Source organism: Mastigoproctus giganteus, chromosome 11 (assembly GCF_048544385.1).
Source record: "Mastigoproctus giganteus isolate SK-2022 chromosome 11, ASM4854438v1, whole genome shotgun sequence".
NCBI classification, from domain to species: Eukaryota; Metazoa; Arthropoda; class Arachnida; order Uropygi; family Thelyphonidae; genus Mastigoproctus; species Mastigoproctus giganteus.
Window position 1 is genome coordinate 32,884,781 of NC_143585.1, and position 19,178 is coordinate 32,903,958.

Sequence of the window (19,178 nt, forward strand, 5' to 3'; positions counted from 1 at the left end):
TGCAGCTGATTGTCTTTTTGTTTTTTGGGTTCATATGCAAAGCACCAGCTCGACACGCTTTCACTTTTTCAAATCTTCTACAACTGAATACATGGTATCCTTTCTGATGTGAAGCTGTTCTACCATCATTCAGAGGGACAGGTGATGATCTTCCATAACAGCTGTTGAACTTTTTTGATGGTAGAGTCCATACTAGATTGGGATGGGTGACCACTCCATGTAATGTACTGTCCTGAACATCTTTCCATCCTTCACAGAACCACCCATTCCATCAAAAAATGTTAGATCGTGATAGTATTTCATGCCCGTAATCTGCACTGTCCATTGCAACTGTTCCAGTTGCACCTTTTCTGTCTTTAAAACAATTTTATCACCACTCTGCTTTGGCCTTGAATCCATGATGATGTGATTTTATCATGTCAACTTAAATAAGACTTTCCAGTAGAATGCATTTGTGCACACTGACGAAACTTGGCACGAGCCAGTTCAGACTTGATAGTGAATGGTTTCACAGTGGCTACTGTATGGCAGTAATACTGTTTTAAAAAAAAATCAATCCTCAAATTTTACAGATACACCTTGTAAAAGAACAAAATCATACTAAAAAGCTAAACAAGTCAGTTAATGTACATGTATTTACAAATGTGGCTAAAATGTGTTACATTTCAGGTGTATTAGTAAATAGTAATAATTCATGATCTATAGCAAAACAAAAAATAAATAAAAATACAGTAAAGCTAAAAGAAATTACTTTTGTGTGTGACAAAGGACATTTTGTTTCTGCATATTTGCCATATTGTTCATTCATTCTCCCAATGAGTACACTGTAACAAACATATCCAGTGCTTCAGCTACAATTGCTCCATTTCTATTGGTCTGATTTTGATAGACTCAACAAATCTTTCTAAAAGAGCTATATATAAAACTTATAAAAAATCCAACCACTAGGAGTAGAATTATTACATGCATTTGACAATAAGCACTTTACACTTATATGTGTTCTATGCACTTAATTAAAACTAGTGTTTCTCTTTTTAGAACAGTCTTTGTACCTGACTACATATATGTAAATATTGTTAATGTTATATAGTTTGGGACATTCTTTCTTATTTAATGTTCTTGCTATCACATAATTTGAGCACACTTCAATTTTTAGTTGCTTCGACAGGCTGATGCTGGCATAAAAATATTTCCTTTACAAAAATAAAGTTGTTGATGATCTTGTGCAGGCTTTTGGTACTTTGGAGGAAGCTTTGGAAAATACATTGGCTTTTTTTTTTTTAAATCATTTTGTTAACAAAATTCATTTGACAAGCACCAAGTAATGAAAGTACTTAACATCAGCAACCCTGCTGCTTAGTATGCGAATTCTTTGAACTGTTACATTTATTGTTAAGGAATCTGTGCTATGCACAAGAGTGAACAGATTATTTTTCAGTGACCAAGTTTCTTCACCAGTCTCTTGGGATTAGTCATTTTTGCTCTTGTTATGAACTAGTGACAAAATTTTGAGTAATATCCATACAGTGGTGTTATTAACATTAAACAAACTCTTATGAACATCACTGGGGGCTGTAAAAGTACTTGTATATAAATCACACTCCTGTTGTTGTTATTTGGTTTTTTAGGAGCATTAGCAACTAAGGCCATATTGCTCCGGGATATGCAGTGGTCATTCCCTGACCTTTCCGCATTCTCCGTATTTGGTGGTGACGGGCTCGAACCACACTCCTGTACAGGTTGACTATAATTGAAATGCATCACTATCACTGCTCAGAAATGAAATCTGAAATAGAGTACAGACCATGTGGAAATGAAAGCCACACAAATCAATAAATAAATAATAAAAAAAACCAGTGACAACAAGAAGTGTTTGGCACTGCATTCAGTCAAGTGAACAAAGTAAATCTCATGACAACTACTGATACATACTGCTTAGATAAACAAAAGAACAAATATCAAAGCAAGCAAATATCAGTATGGTACTGAAAATGACTTAACATATGCTTTTTGTTGATAAAGCTCTTTTACTAAAACAACAGCTATGCCATGGCTGTATTTCACAAAAACAAAATTTCGCGAAACAAAAAAAAAAATAAAATAAAATAAATATATATATTTCCTAAAATGGATTGTATAAAATGATGAAATTTAAAGATATGAGTATGTTGTAGCTCCTGGTACAAAATGCCACCTTATCACTACAATTTTCATGACAAAATTGCTGTTGGATGGTGCCATACAAAATAGACACATCAGTTAGTGCAAGGTTGATGGTGCTGCAACTATATATTCCATGGGCAATAAGCCACAAAATCTGCTCTTGTAACGGTTTTCTTATGAAATCTATATACTAGATTTGACATAAATCCAGTTAAATCACACTGATACTACAGTGTGATTTAACCTCACATGATCCTCCAATAATATGCTAAGTTGTATACAGTGCCTGCAAGGGTGACAATGTTGGGCAATAGGCCACAAAATCTGCTCTTGTAATGGTTTCCTACAAAATCTATATACTACATCAGTTAACTTCACATGATCCCCCAATAATGCACTAAGTTGCATATATTGCCAAATACAATTCTAGTCACTTTTTAGACCCCCCCCCCTCCACTACCTCAACATTTCCAAATAGTCACGTGACATATTCCAAATTTCATATCTAGGCAGTTTGTCGTTTGCAGAAGACAACTGTTGTAAATGGAATATATAGCACTGCTCTGAGATGCCATTACATTAAAAAAAGCCAAAATATACAAAATTTAATTTGCCTATTAGTAATGCCAATAGTATTTCAAATAAATTAAACCAATTTGAGCCTTTAGTTCTAAGCATTAGGTCATTTTAATTTTGACATCAGATCAATCATGCTAATATAACAGGGTTAATGGAGACATGGTGCCATCCTAGAGATAGATGAAGAATTTCACTGGTGAGTTTAGGAGGATCATTCTTCTTATCAAAAGCTATCAGACTGTACCCAGAATCAGACCAACTTCAGAGGGATGCTGAGTCTATGAAATGGAAGATAACATTGGTTAAAGGGAAGATGCTACGGTAAGTTACAGAATAAATGATTCTGAGGAGTATGACAAAACTCTATAGACAACTTGAATGGGCAGCCAAGTGTTATTGCTTCATATGGGCAATTTCAGCTTGCTTCTTATAGATTGGGAATTGTGATGGGCAATTATGCCATGGAGAAAGATTTTTGAGCTATCTGGATGAGTGTTATCTATTCTGACACAGAGAAAGTACAAAGGACCATAATATCCTCAATTGTCATCAAGGATCCAAACTGCATCCAAAATTTGACAATGCATGAACCAATAGCAGGTAGTGACTACAATATTCAGACTTCTGTGGCCAGAGGAAAAGGGAAGGGCTTCAATTTCAAGAGAGGGGACCATAGTAGATTGAGGTATTTCTCCAGCTCTAACTGGAGAGTCAACTATGAGCTGTTGGATATGAGTTCATTCTGGAAAGTATTCAAGGGATTTATCCTGGAAAATAATGCATTTGTTCCAGTTGAGAATTTTTGCAAAAGAAATATACCTAAGTGGAGATCAGAGAGGTTAAAGGTTTAACCTTTAACCTATTTTTTCTTTAACAAAAGAAAAAAGCATGGGATTGTTACAGACTATTGCAAGACGCTGATTTATACAAGTATTATAAACACGTGTTAAAACAATCGATAGGGTAGGAGAGGCAAAAGGTTTGTAAAAGAAATTACTAGCAAAGAGCTAAAATGTGGAGATGAGTTATTTTTGTAATGAACCTAAAAAAGAAGAGAATGAATCATCATACATGGTCCCCACAGTGGACAGTTATACATCCTAATATACTAAAAACAGCTGCATATGAAAACATCCTGTGAGGATGTTAATGAGATTATAAGACAATGGGACAGGACCCTTTGGACCAGAGAAGTGCCAATGCCCCCCCCCCCCAATCCACATAGGAGGGCAAAAGACAAGAAGCAACTACAAATCAGTGAGTTGGTAAGATTATATAGTGTGTCTAATATGGGATACAATATAGGACTATCTCAATAGGAATGGTATCCTTAATGGATTACAGCATGGATTCCTGAAGGAGAACCTTTCCTGACCAATTTATTATGAAATCATATAACAGTTGGATGCAAGAAATTTTGACATTTGAAATCTTTCAAGAAAGCTTTTGATTTTCTTGAAATCATTCAAGAAAGCTTTTGATATGATTCTCCATGAAAAGCTATTATTAATGGAGTCCACTTGCTACACTGGTCCTTGAGTGTACCAGTGAAACAAGTGGTGTCCCTCGTTAACAAGAGGGTAGAGTGGAAGTTGTTAAAGTTTGCTGATGATTTAAATGGAAGAAGGGTGGTTAACAAGCAAACTAGGGCATTTTGCTTCTAAATGTAAGGTTCCAGCACATGGGAAACAGAAATCCAGAAGAAAAACCTTACATTTAAAAATTCTAAATGTAAGATTTGGACCTAGAGAACAGCATAGACTGGGGGTGAAGTTAAAAGTGGACCAAGAAAATGGTGAATTCAAATTGCAGTTTGTGCCATTTCAACTTGCCACTGTATACTATCAGTTACATTTTATAGTATATCTAAAGTAATACCTTTAGATTTTTTTAAAATGTTGGATAAGTTGTGAGTTTGACTTAGAAGTCAAACTCACAACTTATCCAACATCTAAATAAGACTTCTGATTCTTCTTGTGGCCTCACAAGAAGAATCAAACTAGTTTCATGTTTCCTATCCCCATTCTGTCTGCCATCCAAGTGTTGAAAATGTGAAATGATTAGTTAGAAGATGAAAATATCTTGCATTTGGTGATAAAGCTCTTAGTAATCTTATGGTGTTACACAGTGGTGAGCTATAGTGGGCTCGTGAGAGCCCATTGTTATTTTTTTTTTTTTTTGAAAATTTGCAAGCCCATTGTTGAGACGATAAGTTATTTTACAAATGAAATCATGAATGCCATTATTGAGTGTCCAGAACCGAAAATACGGTGGGACGAGTGGGGCACCATCCCCAGAATTCGATCAGTTATGTATTTTAAAATTGCTTCATTTTTGATTTAATTACAGTTGGACCTCTGTTTAACCGATTTCTTTATAGTGAATTTTTTTATTTGAATTCCCCTTGGTAATTACATTTAAAATAGTTTCCGTTGAATGAAGAAAATTTCCATGTAACAAATGGATTACGAGACAACTTTGTACGCATTGTTCTCAATTCTGGCCTTTAGGTAATTAGAAAGCATGAATTAAGGGTGAAAGGGATTACCATTTCACAATGTTAGTGGTGTCGCTAAAACCTGCAGTCATATACCGAGAAGTTACACTCGTCAATATGCTTTCCATAGCCAGTCAGAGGATTAAAAAGATTCCCGACACAGATAATAGCCTCTGGTAAACCTGTGTTCTGGTTCCCCTTTACTCTGACAGAAGGGCATGCTTTTCAGAGAAGCGAGTGATCCATGCCAGGCGGCAGCAGTCTTTATTTTGCTTTTACAAATGCAACTTTGTATAGTGATCAGACACCTGTTCAGTTATTGTATGTGTCATATCGCATGGTGTTCAGGATTCTCCAACTTAACAGGAGGACGGGGGGGGGGGGATATGCCCAAAGTATACGAACATTTAGCCATATAGGGTGGTCAAAAGTTTAGTTGATTAATTTCAGTTCAAGTCATTATCAAAACAGCAATCGACATACAAAATTGTTTGTTTATTATTGCTATTTGTATTTAAAATATAAAGTTTAAAATTAAATTAATAAAATTTTTAGTTAAAAATGGATGAAAAGAAAAAGGGAAAGAGTGGAGCCCAAAAAAGAAACAATGAAGAAAGCAAAAGAACAAGTAGTCAATAAATTACCTAAATTAGATAATTTCTTTACAAAACACAGTAATGAATTATGTACAGAAAAAGGTAAAGAAAAGACCAGTATTCAATCGGAAAATGCTGCTGGTGTAAATATATCTGCGGATCATTTAAATCAAACAGGGTCATCAAGCGAAAACAATTCGATAATAATAGATATTCCTTCGTCAGAATATTAGTATTGAATGCACTGCACCATTTATTCCCTCAAGCGATCTTGGAGAATACGTGGACATCAACATTTCGGATGAAACAAAAAGAAACATAAGTTTTGTCAACTCAGAAACTAAAGGACCATTTCCAAGGGATCTTGAACAACAAAATAGAAGTAGTTTTAGTGACATGTACTACTATTCTACTTCAACTTATGGTCCAGTTCCTCGCTTGTGGCTGTGCTACTCTGGACTACAAGATTGGAAAAATCTATCTTTTTGGATAAAAACTCAGTGTTTCAACATCATATCGAGGTACGTGTGCTATACACGAATTGTGGCAAAGAATGCAATTTTGATAAAGATCTTGAGGAACAAGTAAGATACAGATCCTCATTTTGGAAAATGGTACTAGAACGGTTATTTCAGATAACGCTTATGTTGGCTAAAAATTCTGGAACAAGATCTAGAAAAGTTGAGCAGATGGGCTGAGAGGTGGCAACTGAAGTTTAACATTGACAAGTACTGCATATGGTAAGCAGTACTTGTCAAACCCCAGAATAACGTATCAACTGTGTGTGACACTGACAGTGGTAGAGAATGAAAAGGACCTGGGGGTAATTGTGCAGGCAGATATGAAGTTTTCTGAGCAGTGCAGACTGTCTGCAAAAGTAGCTCATGTTTTGTCAATGATATATATAGAAATTTTTCTAGCAGGGATAAAGAGGTGATTACCCCCTTGTATAAGGTAATGGTCAGGGCCACACCTTGAGTACTATATACAGGTCTGGAGGCCTAATTTTAGGAAGGATGTAGAACTGCTGGAGCGAGTGCAGAGAATGGCAACAAGATTAGTGAATGGAATAAAGGGTTGCTCTTACGAAGAAAGAGCTTAAGTTTTGGAAATTACAGTGTCTGGAGACAATGCACCTGCAAGGTGATCTGATTGAGGTGTATAAAGCCTATTCTTCCTCTTGCTCAGAATATTCGCCTGAGAGGGCATAAATTCAAATTGAGGAAAGACAGTTGTAGGATTTAGCCAGAGTGTGGTTGATTGCTGGAACAAACTTCCATCTGTAGAAGTTGATGGCTTAAATAGATTCAAGGCAGTACTAGACAAACATTTGGAGAGGAGTGGATGGGAGAAATTAGATATATATATTTTTTTTTTTGGCTGATGCTATATAAGCTTGCTTTCTTGCATCACGTGCCTTTACTAACGCTAATGCTAAAGAATTCAGTACAGATCTTAGGCTCCAGGTTGAGTGAAAAGAATCTGTTGGGCATCTTGCATTTCATCTACTTGATAAAAGTAGAAAGAAAAAGAATTCATTCCCTTCTACAACAAGGAGGAATTGCACGTGTTCTGTATTGAAAAATGGTTTAATGCCTTCACTGCCAATATTGCCACATGGCCATGCTGATTTAGCATTAGTTGAGGCATATGATGCAAGAAAGCAAGCTTATAACAACATCAGCCAAAAAAAAACCCTTCACATTTCACCCATCCGGTCACTCCAAATGTTTGTTTAGTTCAGCCTTAAATTTATTTAAGCTATCAACTTCCACAACAGCAGATAAAAGTTTCTTCCAGCAATCAACTACCCGCTGGCTAAAGGCAAACTTCCACACATCTATTCTACAACTGTCTTTCCTCAATTTGAATCTATGCCCCCTCAGGTTCTTAATCTGAGCAAGTGGAAGTATCCCATCAGCATTGAGCCTAACTGTGCCTGTCAAAGATGCCAGCTGGTGCTTTCTGTGTGATCATCAATTAACATATCTATATCATTTCTGTTGTGGTTGGAAGTGAATTTTGTTGTCAATTAGTTAGAGGTAAAGATAAGTGATTTATCTTATGCATTCACAGTATTTTTTGTTAAAATTCATAGTATTCACAAGAAGAGAAATGGATGCTGCAAGCTATAAATGTTAAAAACTAAGTGATGCCTGGGGAAAAACTTGTGAAGTAGAAGATTTATAAGTATATAAGAAAACAACAATAATAGATATGGTTGGATTCACCACACGAAAGCATTTCTAATCATTGCCAAATAGCAGTCTTCATATTATTGCTTTTAATCATGAACTTGAAGTTTGCCTTCAGGTAGTATGTTGTTGATTACTGGAGTAATTTACCATGCAAGGTAGCTGAGGTACAGTCTAACAAGGTTCAAGTGGAATTACTCTGAGGTGGTTACTTTTTAGAAATGGGTAAATTATGATTGATGAAGTCCTTCCCCTTTCCCTGATGTAGAATAAATTTGTTTCCTTACATCATTTAACTTGATTAACACTAATTCATTGACACTTGAAGTCACCCTTGGCTGCCTCAAATGTTGCTGGATTAAGAGTTATTTGCTATCAATTAGGGTTAGACCAAACTGGGAAGATTATTCAAATATAAAAACAAAAATACTTTATTTTCCATGGGACTTTGTCTCCAGTATGACTCTGCTGCTAATCCACTGTCAAATAGTCGCAAATTTCTTGTCACTAATCAAGGTCAAACTGAAATAGGACTAAGATCATCAATATATTTACTCACATATACAAACAAAGATGTTTTTCTTTTCTTGGAGGAATTTTTCTTTCCATTTTGATTCTGGTAATCTGTTTAAACTGCCTTCAGAGCACAATACAGCATTATGAATAGCATTGTAGATAAACTATGTAATACATTCAGCAAGCAGTAAAAGTGTTAATCAATTCACTGAGTGTTGTGCGGGATCCACCAGAAAATGGAGATTTTTCACTGGCAGCTATATGATAAGCTTAAAAGGAGTTCTGCTATATAATGGGAATATCTATAACTTGTTCTTAATTTATCCACTTAGAAAGAATGGATGTAATATTGATCTGGATACGAGGTTATTACCGTGTTGGTTATTACCAGGATTTTGCAGCTCCAGCGAACGCTAAGTTTTTATATATATTTAGTCATTTTATTGACTTAATTGTTATACCAAATTATTTTCTATAAGTAGCTTTATAGTCCTAGTCAAGCTCCTTGGTTTATTTGAATTTAGATAGAGATTTTAAAAGTTAATACTTAGTGTCCACAGATCTTACCATTCATTACTTGCCGCCACTGTTATATGATATGGAATAACACGTAAATCCCAAACTTCATAGTGTAACATAAAACTAAATAGCGAAATATGTAGCACTGTATTAGAAATCTGTTAGATGAATATAGTATTATAAAATAATCAGTAAAATTTATTAATCTTATTAAATTTCATTGTTAATTAAATTATACTTAAACAGAAAAGCAACGAGCACAAAATAGTGGTAGTACTGTGGCTCGTGAGAGAACTGAAGGGGGCGATTCTCCAACACATCAGTTTTAAAAAATGTGCAAAATGTTTGCAGATCTGTCTAGAACAGGACATGATCTAGTCAAGGCTTTGTGTATGTGCTAAGGTGCAGAGACTGTGAAAAATCTAGAAAAGTTAGGCAGATGGGCTGAGAAGTGGCAACTGAAGTTTAACATTGACAAACGCAAAGTACTGTATATGGGTATCAGTACCAAGAGAAACGTACCAACTGTGCGGTACTACACTCAGGGAGGTGGAGAATGAAAAAGACCTTGGGGTAATTGTGCAGTCAGATATGAAGTTCTCTGATAAGTGCAGATGGGCTGCCAGAGTAGGTGGAGCCTCTGTAGGCAGGTGGGCAGGAGCAGCAGTGCATAGCACATGCTTCTTGATTAGACTGGGGTTCGAGCCCATGACCACCAAATACAGAGAATGCGGAAAGGTCAGGGAATGACCACCGCATATCCCCAGAGCAATATGGCCTTAGTTGCTTAATGCTCCTAAAAACCAAAATAACAACAACAGCCAGAGTAGGTCATGGAGTTTTGTCAATGATATATAGGAATTTTGCTAGCAGAGACAAGGTGATTATCCCTTTGTATAAGGCAATGGTCAGGCCACACCTTGAGTACTGCATACAGGTCTGGAGGCCCCATTTTATGAAGGATGTAGAGTTGCTAGAATGAGTACAGAAAAGGACAAGATTGGTGAGAGGAACAAAGGGGTGTGCTTACGAAGAAAGGCTTAAGTTTTGCAAGTTGCAGCACCTGGAGACTAGGCGCCTGCAAGGTGATCTGATTGAGGTATATTAAGACCTGAATGGTTTGAGCAGGGTCAATGCCGGTGGGATACTTCTGCTTGCTCAGATTAAGAACTGAGGGGGCATAGATTCAAATTAAGGAAACACAGCTGTAGAATAGATGTGCGGAAGTTGATAGCTTAAATAAATTTAAGGCTGAACTAGACAAACATTTGGAGTGACCAGATGGGTGAAATGGGAAAGGTTTTTTTTTTTTTGGCTGATGTTGTAAAAGCGTGCTTTCTTGCATATGCCTCAACTAATGCTATTCTGATTATGAGTGGATACTTTGTGGTGATTTTAGAGTGCTAACCCTACTTCTTGGACAACAGTCAAGTTATACATAATTTCTTAATTTCTGTGTGAATGAGATAGCAGGACTAAAGGTAATCCCTGAATTAGAAAGGACATGGCCAAAAAGAAGGATAAAAATAACAATGCTGTGCATTGAATGATAAATGGACAAATGATTATTTTTCTTTTATTTGCTCAAAAGTAAGCAGTTTACTTCATTATAAAAATGTAAAGTGCATTTTGCTTTTATGTTCATCTAAAAACGAGTTTTGTTATTGTTATGATTTTTTTTTATCAATATAGGTCTTTTTTTTTTTATTTTCTTTTACAGTATTTCTATTTACATTGCATCATTACAACAATATCAATATTTTATAATTTTTCTGGTTGAAAATACAAATATCTATCATAACAATATTATGAAAATTTCAGGATATTGTTAGAATTGATTTTATTTGAGCAGCAAGACAGATTTCTTATGCTGCACACTGTAGTATCACAAAGAATAATCATTCTCCATTTGCTGTCAGTTTGTTATACATTGTGAGAGAATCAGTAGTATCCATTTCTCCAAAGAGCAAGCTTGCTAGTGAAGAAGTCAAACTCTCTCTCTTTAGATGTAAAATCAGAAATTTTAAAACAACTGGATATGAGGATACATGCAATGATGTAACATGCATTTAACTTGCAACAAACCACTGTGATGATTATTTTTTATTAATTATAGCAAAATTAAAGGGCTGAAACCATCAAATGCTGTCCAAATTGCTGAAGGAAAAGATTAGGTTGTGAAAAATATGGAGAACTATTAAAATCGGACTGATGATAAAAAAAATCTTGGATAAAAGCTTGGATGTCAATGACAAATTCAGAATTGGGTAACTTCATATTCGTTAAGAACTGTGCAAAAAAATACTGGAATACTGGGACAATAAAGCTACACTTATCCTGAATAACATGCCTGAACATCCAATTAAATTAGAGGATCTAAGCTGATCAAGTTTAAGTCTTGCTTTTTCCACCAAAAAACTTTACTGTTATAGCCAATGAATCAGGATACCACTGCCATGTTTAAGGCTTACTACTGCCATTGCACAATAAAACGGCCAAACATTGACAGAGCAAGTGCTATAGCTAGAAGTAGAATGGTGGTGACAAAATGTCACTGAGGGGCCACATCCAGACAAATCAAGTTGGGGAGGGGGCAAGTATCCTTTGACATATATCCTTTGATCATAAAAATGAACTAATAATGTCAAATTATGAACAGATAGCATCCTGCAGGAATGAATCTTCTGTTTATATTAATTATTTTTAAAAAATGCTTTGATTTATGTCATACTTTCTAATACTGCATCCCTGTCATAAATAGAGGACTACCTGTATTAAATTACAAGAGTAAATTTCAGTGATTTCTTTTATAAAAAAAGAAATAACTGTTATAGTAATATATTAAAGAAAAGCAAGCTATTTCTCATATCAGATTTTCTTACTTTCTCAATTGGTTACTATTTAAGTATATTCATATTTGCCCACTTGTGCAACCATGGCTAGTGACCACTGGTCTACATCATCGAATGCTTTAAAAGCAACAGAAAATTTGAAATGGACACTTATAAGAAGCTGCTGCTTTTATTATTTTTTTTATTGGTGTGGGTGTATATTTTGTCATTAACAAAATGGGCCATACACCCTCTCTCAAATATATTGAAAAGTATAATATTAAAAAATACTTAAATTTTTAATTCTTTATCAGGAATTCTTATTTTTTATTTTTTTTTTTATTCACAAAAACTTTCTTGGAAAAAAGTATATTAAATATAGATATCTGTAAAAATAGTGAGCTTAATATTAAATACATGTATAAACTGGTAATATTTTGAAGCAAACATGCATTCAACCATCAAATTTGAGGTTATAGTAAATGTCTGAGAACTGCTGTTCTATATGCCAAAATCAGGAAGTATTCAAATTCAATACAACAAAAGTTTATCATTACAAAATGATTAAGCTTTCATTGCTGGTTGCACTTCTCATTTAATTGCACCTGGGTAGTTTGTGAACATCTTATGTGTATTCAAATAAAATTTACATTTTCATGATCCAGATAAATATGCACTGGGTTCCACATAATAAAAAGGAAGGGGAGTATTATAAACAGTGTCCAAAATTTAAGTTACAACCATAATTTTTTATTTTTCAGTATAAAAAATGTTTTATGAAATTGGTATCCTGCTGATGTTATTTACCAGATTAACCGAATATTCACATGTCAGAATGCAATTTTAAGTTTAAAAAATTGCAAATCAGACATGTTATAAAGTGAACAATAATAGCAGCAGTAGAATCAACACCACCATTAATTTCTAATTCAATGTGCAGAGTTCATCTGATTAGGTTTCTCTTTCTGTAGAATGCACATAGAATCCGGAAGAGCTGGGGCAATGAATGACTACTGGCTGAATGACAGAACTTTTGCATACTGAAGTAGACAGTCTTAAATATGTCAAAAATGGTAAATTAAAGACATGAGAGGATGTGTTCAAGACAAGTGTATAGTCAGCCAAGAGTTATGACATTTTAGGATGACTACTAACTACCTGGCCCTAACAACAAGATGCCATAGTAAGATAGCAGGCAGACAGGGCAACTTGAGCTCTCAGTAGCTACAGGAATGGTAAATGCAAATCAAACTGTATACAGAAAAGTTTTGTGGAGGGGGAAAGGAATGGCCCTATACAATGTTGGCATTTTCACTTTTTTAACTGGGAATCTGTCTAATTTAGTGCACACTTGACTGAAGCCAAAAATCAATGATTTACTGTCCTCTTTACTAGATGAATAAAGAGGATAACAAATAGAAGATAATGAATAACTGTCCCCTTATTGGATGAATCAAGATCCAATTTTGAAAATGATTCTTGATGTGTTCTCACCTGGAGAGAATACATAATGTGCTCCCATTGTTTTAACATCAAGAAAAGGGACCATCACTGTTGCAGCGGCCTGATAGTGTTGGAAGGCACCTTGATGAACAGCTGCACTGATTCCACATCAAGGAAGGCATGCTGATTACTCAGAATTAGCAATAATTTGTAGCTTACAATTTTTTTTTTTTTTTTTGGTAGTTGTTGGCGCATCGGCTTCTGTGGCCATAATGCACCTCCCAAGGTTTTTGCAGTACTTTCATCCAAGCCTGAGGCGGGATTCAAACCCGCGACCTTTGGGTTGCCAGGCAGGCACTTTACCCACCCGGCTAGCGCGGTCAGCAGTTACAAAAATGTACTTATGTCTCACTCAAGTGCACAAAAAATTAATCAAATGTATTTATGAGGATTTTCAGAAGTGCCACTGGCCCCAAATTAATTTTCCTTGATGATAATACTTTTGCACACATCTGGCCAACAAATTCCTTCAAAGTGAGGGTAGGGTATTCTTTTAATGGAGTGGCTAGACCTGAATCTGAATCTGACTGATGTAAATCTCCTACTCAAACTTTCCAACTGCTAAAGTCTGCTGTTGTAGAGGAATGGGATTTATAACCAAAAGAGTTTTTATCATACCATGTAAACAGCATGAAAACTCATTATGAGAGTACTCGACTGTCACAGGTGATTACGTACCCTATTAAACACCTGAATTATGGAGAACTATCTCCCCACAATTATGATTGGTGAAAATAGCATACTTGTTTATCAAGCTAATATAATTGACTCTTATAATAATACTCTTCCACAAAAGATTTCATAAAATTCCATCAAGTCCATGTTTTTCTTCACATTATAGATTTTTATGATTGTTAACCTCAATCACTAGAAATTAGTGTATACTGCAGATGTAAAATGTCAAATCATGAGCCAGTATTCTTCAAGTAATTAGCTTCTTAATCACAGGATTAAATATGTTAATCAAATTCCAATTTAATCTACCCAACTTTTTAAAATATTAAAAAGAAACAGCTCCCCTTCCTTTATCACTGGGATAATAATGTAGACATAATTATTTTGCCATCTAATGATCCAGTTAAACATGTACCACAGTCCATTGCTGTTGACCAGTCTACAGTATCTACTGGCCATTTATGGCCACCAAGATTCAAAACAGGAGACATCCCACCATTAGTGGTCACCTGCAATAAAAGACCAAACCATAAACATGTACCTGAAAAATATAGGATTAATTAGTAGTGTTTTTTTTTTTTGTTACTTATTCATAATCTCAAATTCATTCATAGAACATTTGTCATTTCTTCAAAATACAATTGAAATTTATATACATTTAAATGTAGCAGCAAACAATTGGTCAATATCATTTAATGCAAGAGAGAGGGGAAGAGAGGGAGAGCACTGAACTACATTTTGAACTCTGAAAAAAAATCTAATGCTTTTTAATAATTAGCGACTTTTTAATAATTAGAAACACTGAATAATCATTAATTTGATCAGTTCAAATATTAAACTCCGAAATGTGATTTCAGTCATTGAAAAAAAAATCAAATTAGCATGGTAATTTTTTTTCAGTTGGTATGAAACAAGTAATATAAAAAATTTTTTTTTAAAGTCAATTCCTACTTAGGTCAACAAAGAAAAATTTTATTTTTGTTACTTTTTATTAAATAATTACAATTAATATAAATATGTATATACATATGACAGAATCACAATATTAAGTGGCAAAATAGAAAGCAAATTTCCTTGCAATTTTCCATTTTCCTTTCTATATATGGTGTTGGACTATTATTTTTATTCACATGTTTCATTTTCCATTTTGTTCCCTCCTTGACTCAGACTAGAACCCAGAATGAAAAAAGAATCTGAAAAAGAAATTTTTTTCCAGCGATCTACATGCTTCGCCACTGACGGTATTTATTCCTAAATTTATATCCTACTAAATATCTTATATAAGAGAAATTTTTTTCTCCCATATAAAACTAAAATTAATTAATTAAATTTAATTAATGAATTAATATTTGAAAAAACTGTATTAACATAAGTGTCATCCACTACAAGTTAAAAAAAATGTATTTGAACTTGAGTGGATGAATAACAAAAATTTATCAAAAAATTATTGATTTTCGCAAGAATTGAACTCGCATTCTTCACCTTCACGTGAAAAATACTGAAATCCTTGCATTTTACCGATTGAGCTACTGCCTGTTGATTTCAATTTTATTCCTAAATTTATATCCTGCTAAATATCTTATATAAGAGAAATTTTTTTCTCCCATATAAAACAAATTAATTAATTAAATTTAATTAATGAATTAATATTTGAAAAAACTGTATTAACATTAAGTGTCATCCACTACAAGTGTAAAAAAATTTATTTGAACTTGAGTGGATGAATAAAAAGTATTTTATTAACGATTGAAAATTTGAACAAGATATATAAATATATATATAGGGAGAGTGTGAACTAATAGTAGGAATTGAAAAACAGTGGTGTTTTACTTTAATTTTTGTGCTGTTGATAGGATGAGAGTACATTCTTAGAATGGGTAATATACCAGTAGTTTTGCTATAAAAATTTGTAGAATAGGCAGTTGGAGCATTTTGTTCTAAAATGCAAAAAAAAATCAAATCTATTGTTAAACATATGGAGTCACAAATCACAATTAGAGAAAAGATTTTATTATGAATGGCAGTATTGTCTTTTGTGAAAAGAACGTTCCATGCAGAAAAATATTCCAGATCAACTAACGTGTGAAAGAAGCACACACAAAAAAAAAAAGCAAGGAAACAATCCAAATTAATTCCTTTAACCAAGCCATATATCTCAAGAAGAAAACTGACTTTTCAGTGGATCTCTATCGTGCCTTGGTAATCAGCCATATCCTTTCAATAACTTAAGCAAATCCAGTTTTCACACTAATTTTTATAAAATATAGTATAAATCAAAATATCCCAGACAAATCTACCTTAAGGATCTATTATCCATCAGGTTAATTCTTCAAGGTAGATTTATGATGACATTTGCAAAATTCATCAAGAAATTGGAGAAAAGGGCATCCGGATGTCCAGATGCTGATGAAATGGCAGATGCTTGGGGCCATTATGTTGTGCATTTAGTATGTGGAAAATTAGAGGGAGAACCTTATCTATATTCACTTGCTTGTAAGATCTCATGACTGAATCATTCAACAATTGCAAGGTTTGTTTGTTTCTTTACAGTTATGGCTAGATCAAGCATCAATCCCTGTCAAAAAAAATCTGCATTTTTATTAGTGGTACTGTTCTCAGCATCTTACTTTACAGGTTTTCTATTAAACCTAATCCACATTACTTGTGTATAAGCCTATGATTTACATGGACTTGCAGAAGCAATCTGGAAGAATTTAGGCAAAGTGAATCAAGTTTTTTCTTGTGTAAAAGAGATCTCTGTAGAGAGAGAGAGAGAGAGAGAGAGAGAGGGGGGGGGGCAACCTAACCTTCCCTTCCACCATAGCCTATTCTGACAAAGTGGAGAACATGGTTACATGCAGCATTGTTTTAAAGTAATTTAAATTCCATAAAAAAAAGGGGGAAAAGATCTCAAAAGATCCATTGGATACTGTGGATGCTTTAGCTATTGGTGTCGCTAAGACAGTTAGCAGCACCAATTATGATTATTTGGTTAGTAAACATTTGCTGTCCATCAAGATTCATTTTGTTTGGTTACCTAATTCTGTAACTGGGCTTTCTTTGGGCAGTGCAATTAAAGTAGGGAAAATTCAGTTAAAAATTTCAACAATATCTGGAAACATAAGAGAGAAAATAAGAAATGTGTCTGATAGTGTTTTAAAAAAGAATTCCAGATTTCATATTTTAAGGAAAATATGATTACTGTTAAAACAGAAATAGTATTAGTAATGGCCGCATGGTGCAAGAAAGCCTATGGCTTATGCTGCACCAGCCAAAAAAAAAAAAAAAAAAAACCAAATAAAACAATGATAAAAAAAGTAATAAATAATAATAATTAATAAAAGAAAAGGAAATTAAACCTATCATCTTATGCTCTTCCCTCACCCGAAGGTACTATCCAGATGACCTTCAAATTTCCCCAGACTGTCAGCCTCTACCACCCATGTAGGCAACTTATTCCAGTAATTTATAACTCTGGCTAAAATAAAACTTCCTGCAGTCAAATCTAAACATTTCTTCCCGTAACTTGAATTTATGTCCCCTAGTTCTAACATCATTTATAATCTTAAAAATTTCATCCTCATTCATTTCACTGATGCCTCTCAGAGTCTTAAACACCTCAATCAAATCTTCTCTGAGGTGTCTAGTTTCCAAACTCTGCAACCCACATATTCGAAGTCTTTCTTCATAAGGACGCCCTTTTGCCGATCTCATCAGGCGAGTTACCCGTCTTTGCACCCTTTCAAGAAGCTCAATGTCTTTCTTTAGGTGCAGTCTCCATACTTGAACACTATTCCAAGTGTGGTCTAACAAAAGCTTTATATAATGGGATTATCACATCCCTATCTCTGCTTGCAAAAGTTCGATAGATCATCGATAGAATACCATGGGCCTTCCTTGAAACCTGTTTACAATGCTCAGAGAATTTCATATCTGACTGTATCGTAACACCCAAATCCCTTTCCTCCAGTACTGGGTTTAGTTGAACTCCATGAAGTGAATAAGCTATTTTGGGATTACTGGAACTTCCATTTCAAGGAGAAGCTTTGAAGGCTCACATTTTTAAATTAACCCCATCAACTTGCACATCATGAAAAGGTTGTTCTCTGCTTTTAAAATGATTCTGGATGATAAATGCCACACATTTACAATGGATCACTTCATTAACAGTTTTGTTAATGAAGTGAAAATTATTATTATTATGAGCCACATGGTGCAAGGAAGCCTGAGGCTTATGCTGCACCAGCAAAAAAAAAAATAAAAATTTCTGAGTCACCCTGAGAGAGAGAGAGTAGAAGGGAATCACCAAGAAAGAAAAGATTGATGATATCCAGCTCAGGACCCTGGGTGTGCCAAGCCCATACTCACCAGATGTGAGCCCCTAAATTTAAAATGTTGAATGCAAAGAAACTGTAATTCAATTATAAACCAGTAATAAATGAAAAAAAATGTTATTTTATATAATAACTTTTTGGTACAAAAGACTATTAAATGGAATAATTTTATTGTTTATTTTATATTATTTTATTGCATATTTTGCCTGTTTTTAGTACTGTTATCTAATGTCTAATAATGACCTTGCTTCAGGCCAAGTTTTTCTTGGCATGAAGTGAGGTTGGTTTCTTGTATGGAAAACTTTATACTAATATTAATAGGGCTGACAGTACAGGAACCAGTAGCAGGAAGTCACCATGGAGTTCTATGGTGGACAATGAAGAGAGAGAGGTAGCAGTAGTTAAAGCCAAAGGAATGGGTTATAATTTCAGGAAAGGAAATTACGAGATGATGAAGAGAGAGGTAGCAGTAGTTAAAAGGCAAAGAAAATTACGATGCCTTAGAGTGCTACATGGTTCCTATTAACTGGGTAGATATCACACAGAGAGCAAATACAATTGAATTATGGTGTACCTGTAAAACATTAATCACAGAAGCCTTGAATGCTTATATACCATTAAAAAATACTCCATGAGGAAGATCCCAAGTTAGATGAATACAGAAGTTTCCAGATAACTTGAACAGAAAAAGATGGCATGGAAAAGTTACAGAGCAATAAAAAGTACTGAAGCCTATAAACAGCTATGAATTGGCCTATAATAATGCCACA

At 34.4% G+C, this 19,178-nt stretch overlaps 1 protein-coding gene across 3 annotated transcripts in view; it reads right to left on the reverse strand.

The window, feature by feature from the left end:
- Positions 1-2,885: 2,885 nt before the first annotated feature.
- The window catches only part of LOC150077873 (WD repeat-containing protein 91), a 217,373-nt gene continuing 201,080 nt past the window's right edge, over positions 2,886-19,178 (reverse strand). Inside the window, exons 17-18 of one of the 3 annotated variants that reach the window (XM_090384217.1) lie at positions 14,490-14,583; positions 2,886-3,020 (exon numbers count right to left, since the gene is read on the reverse strand). In XM_090384217.1, the coding sequence (XP_090240343.1) occupies positions 3,004-3,020; positions 14,490-14,583 (111 nt within the window). In that variant the 3' untranslated portion in view covers positions 2,886-3,003. Of the gene's footprint in view, positions 3,021-14,418; positions 14,584-19,178 lie in introns of those variants that run through there. The other 2 variants (XM_090384218.1, XM_090384216.1) reach the window with 2 other exon arrangements.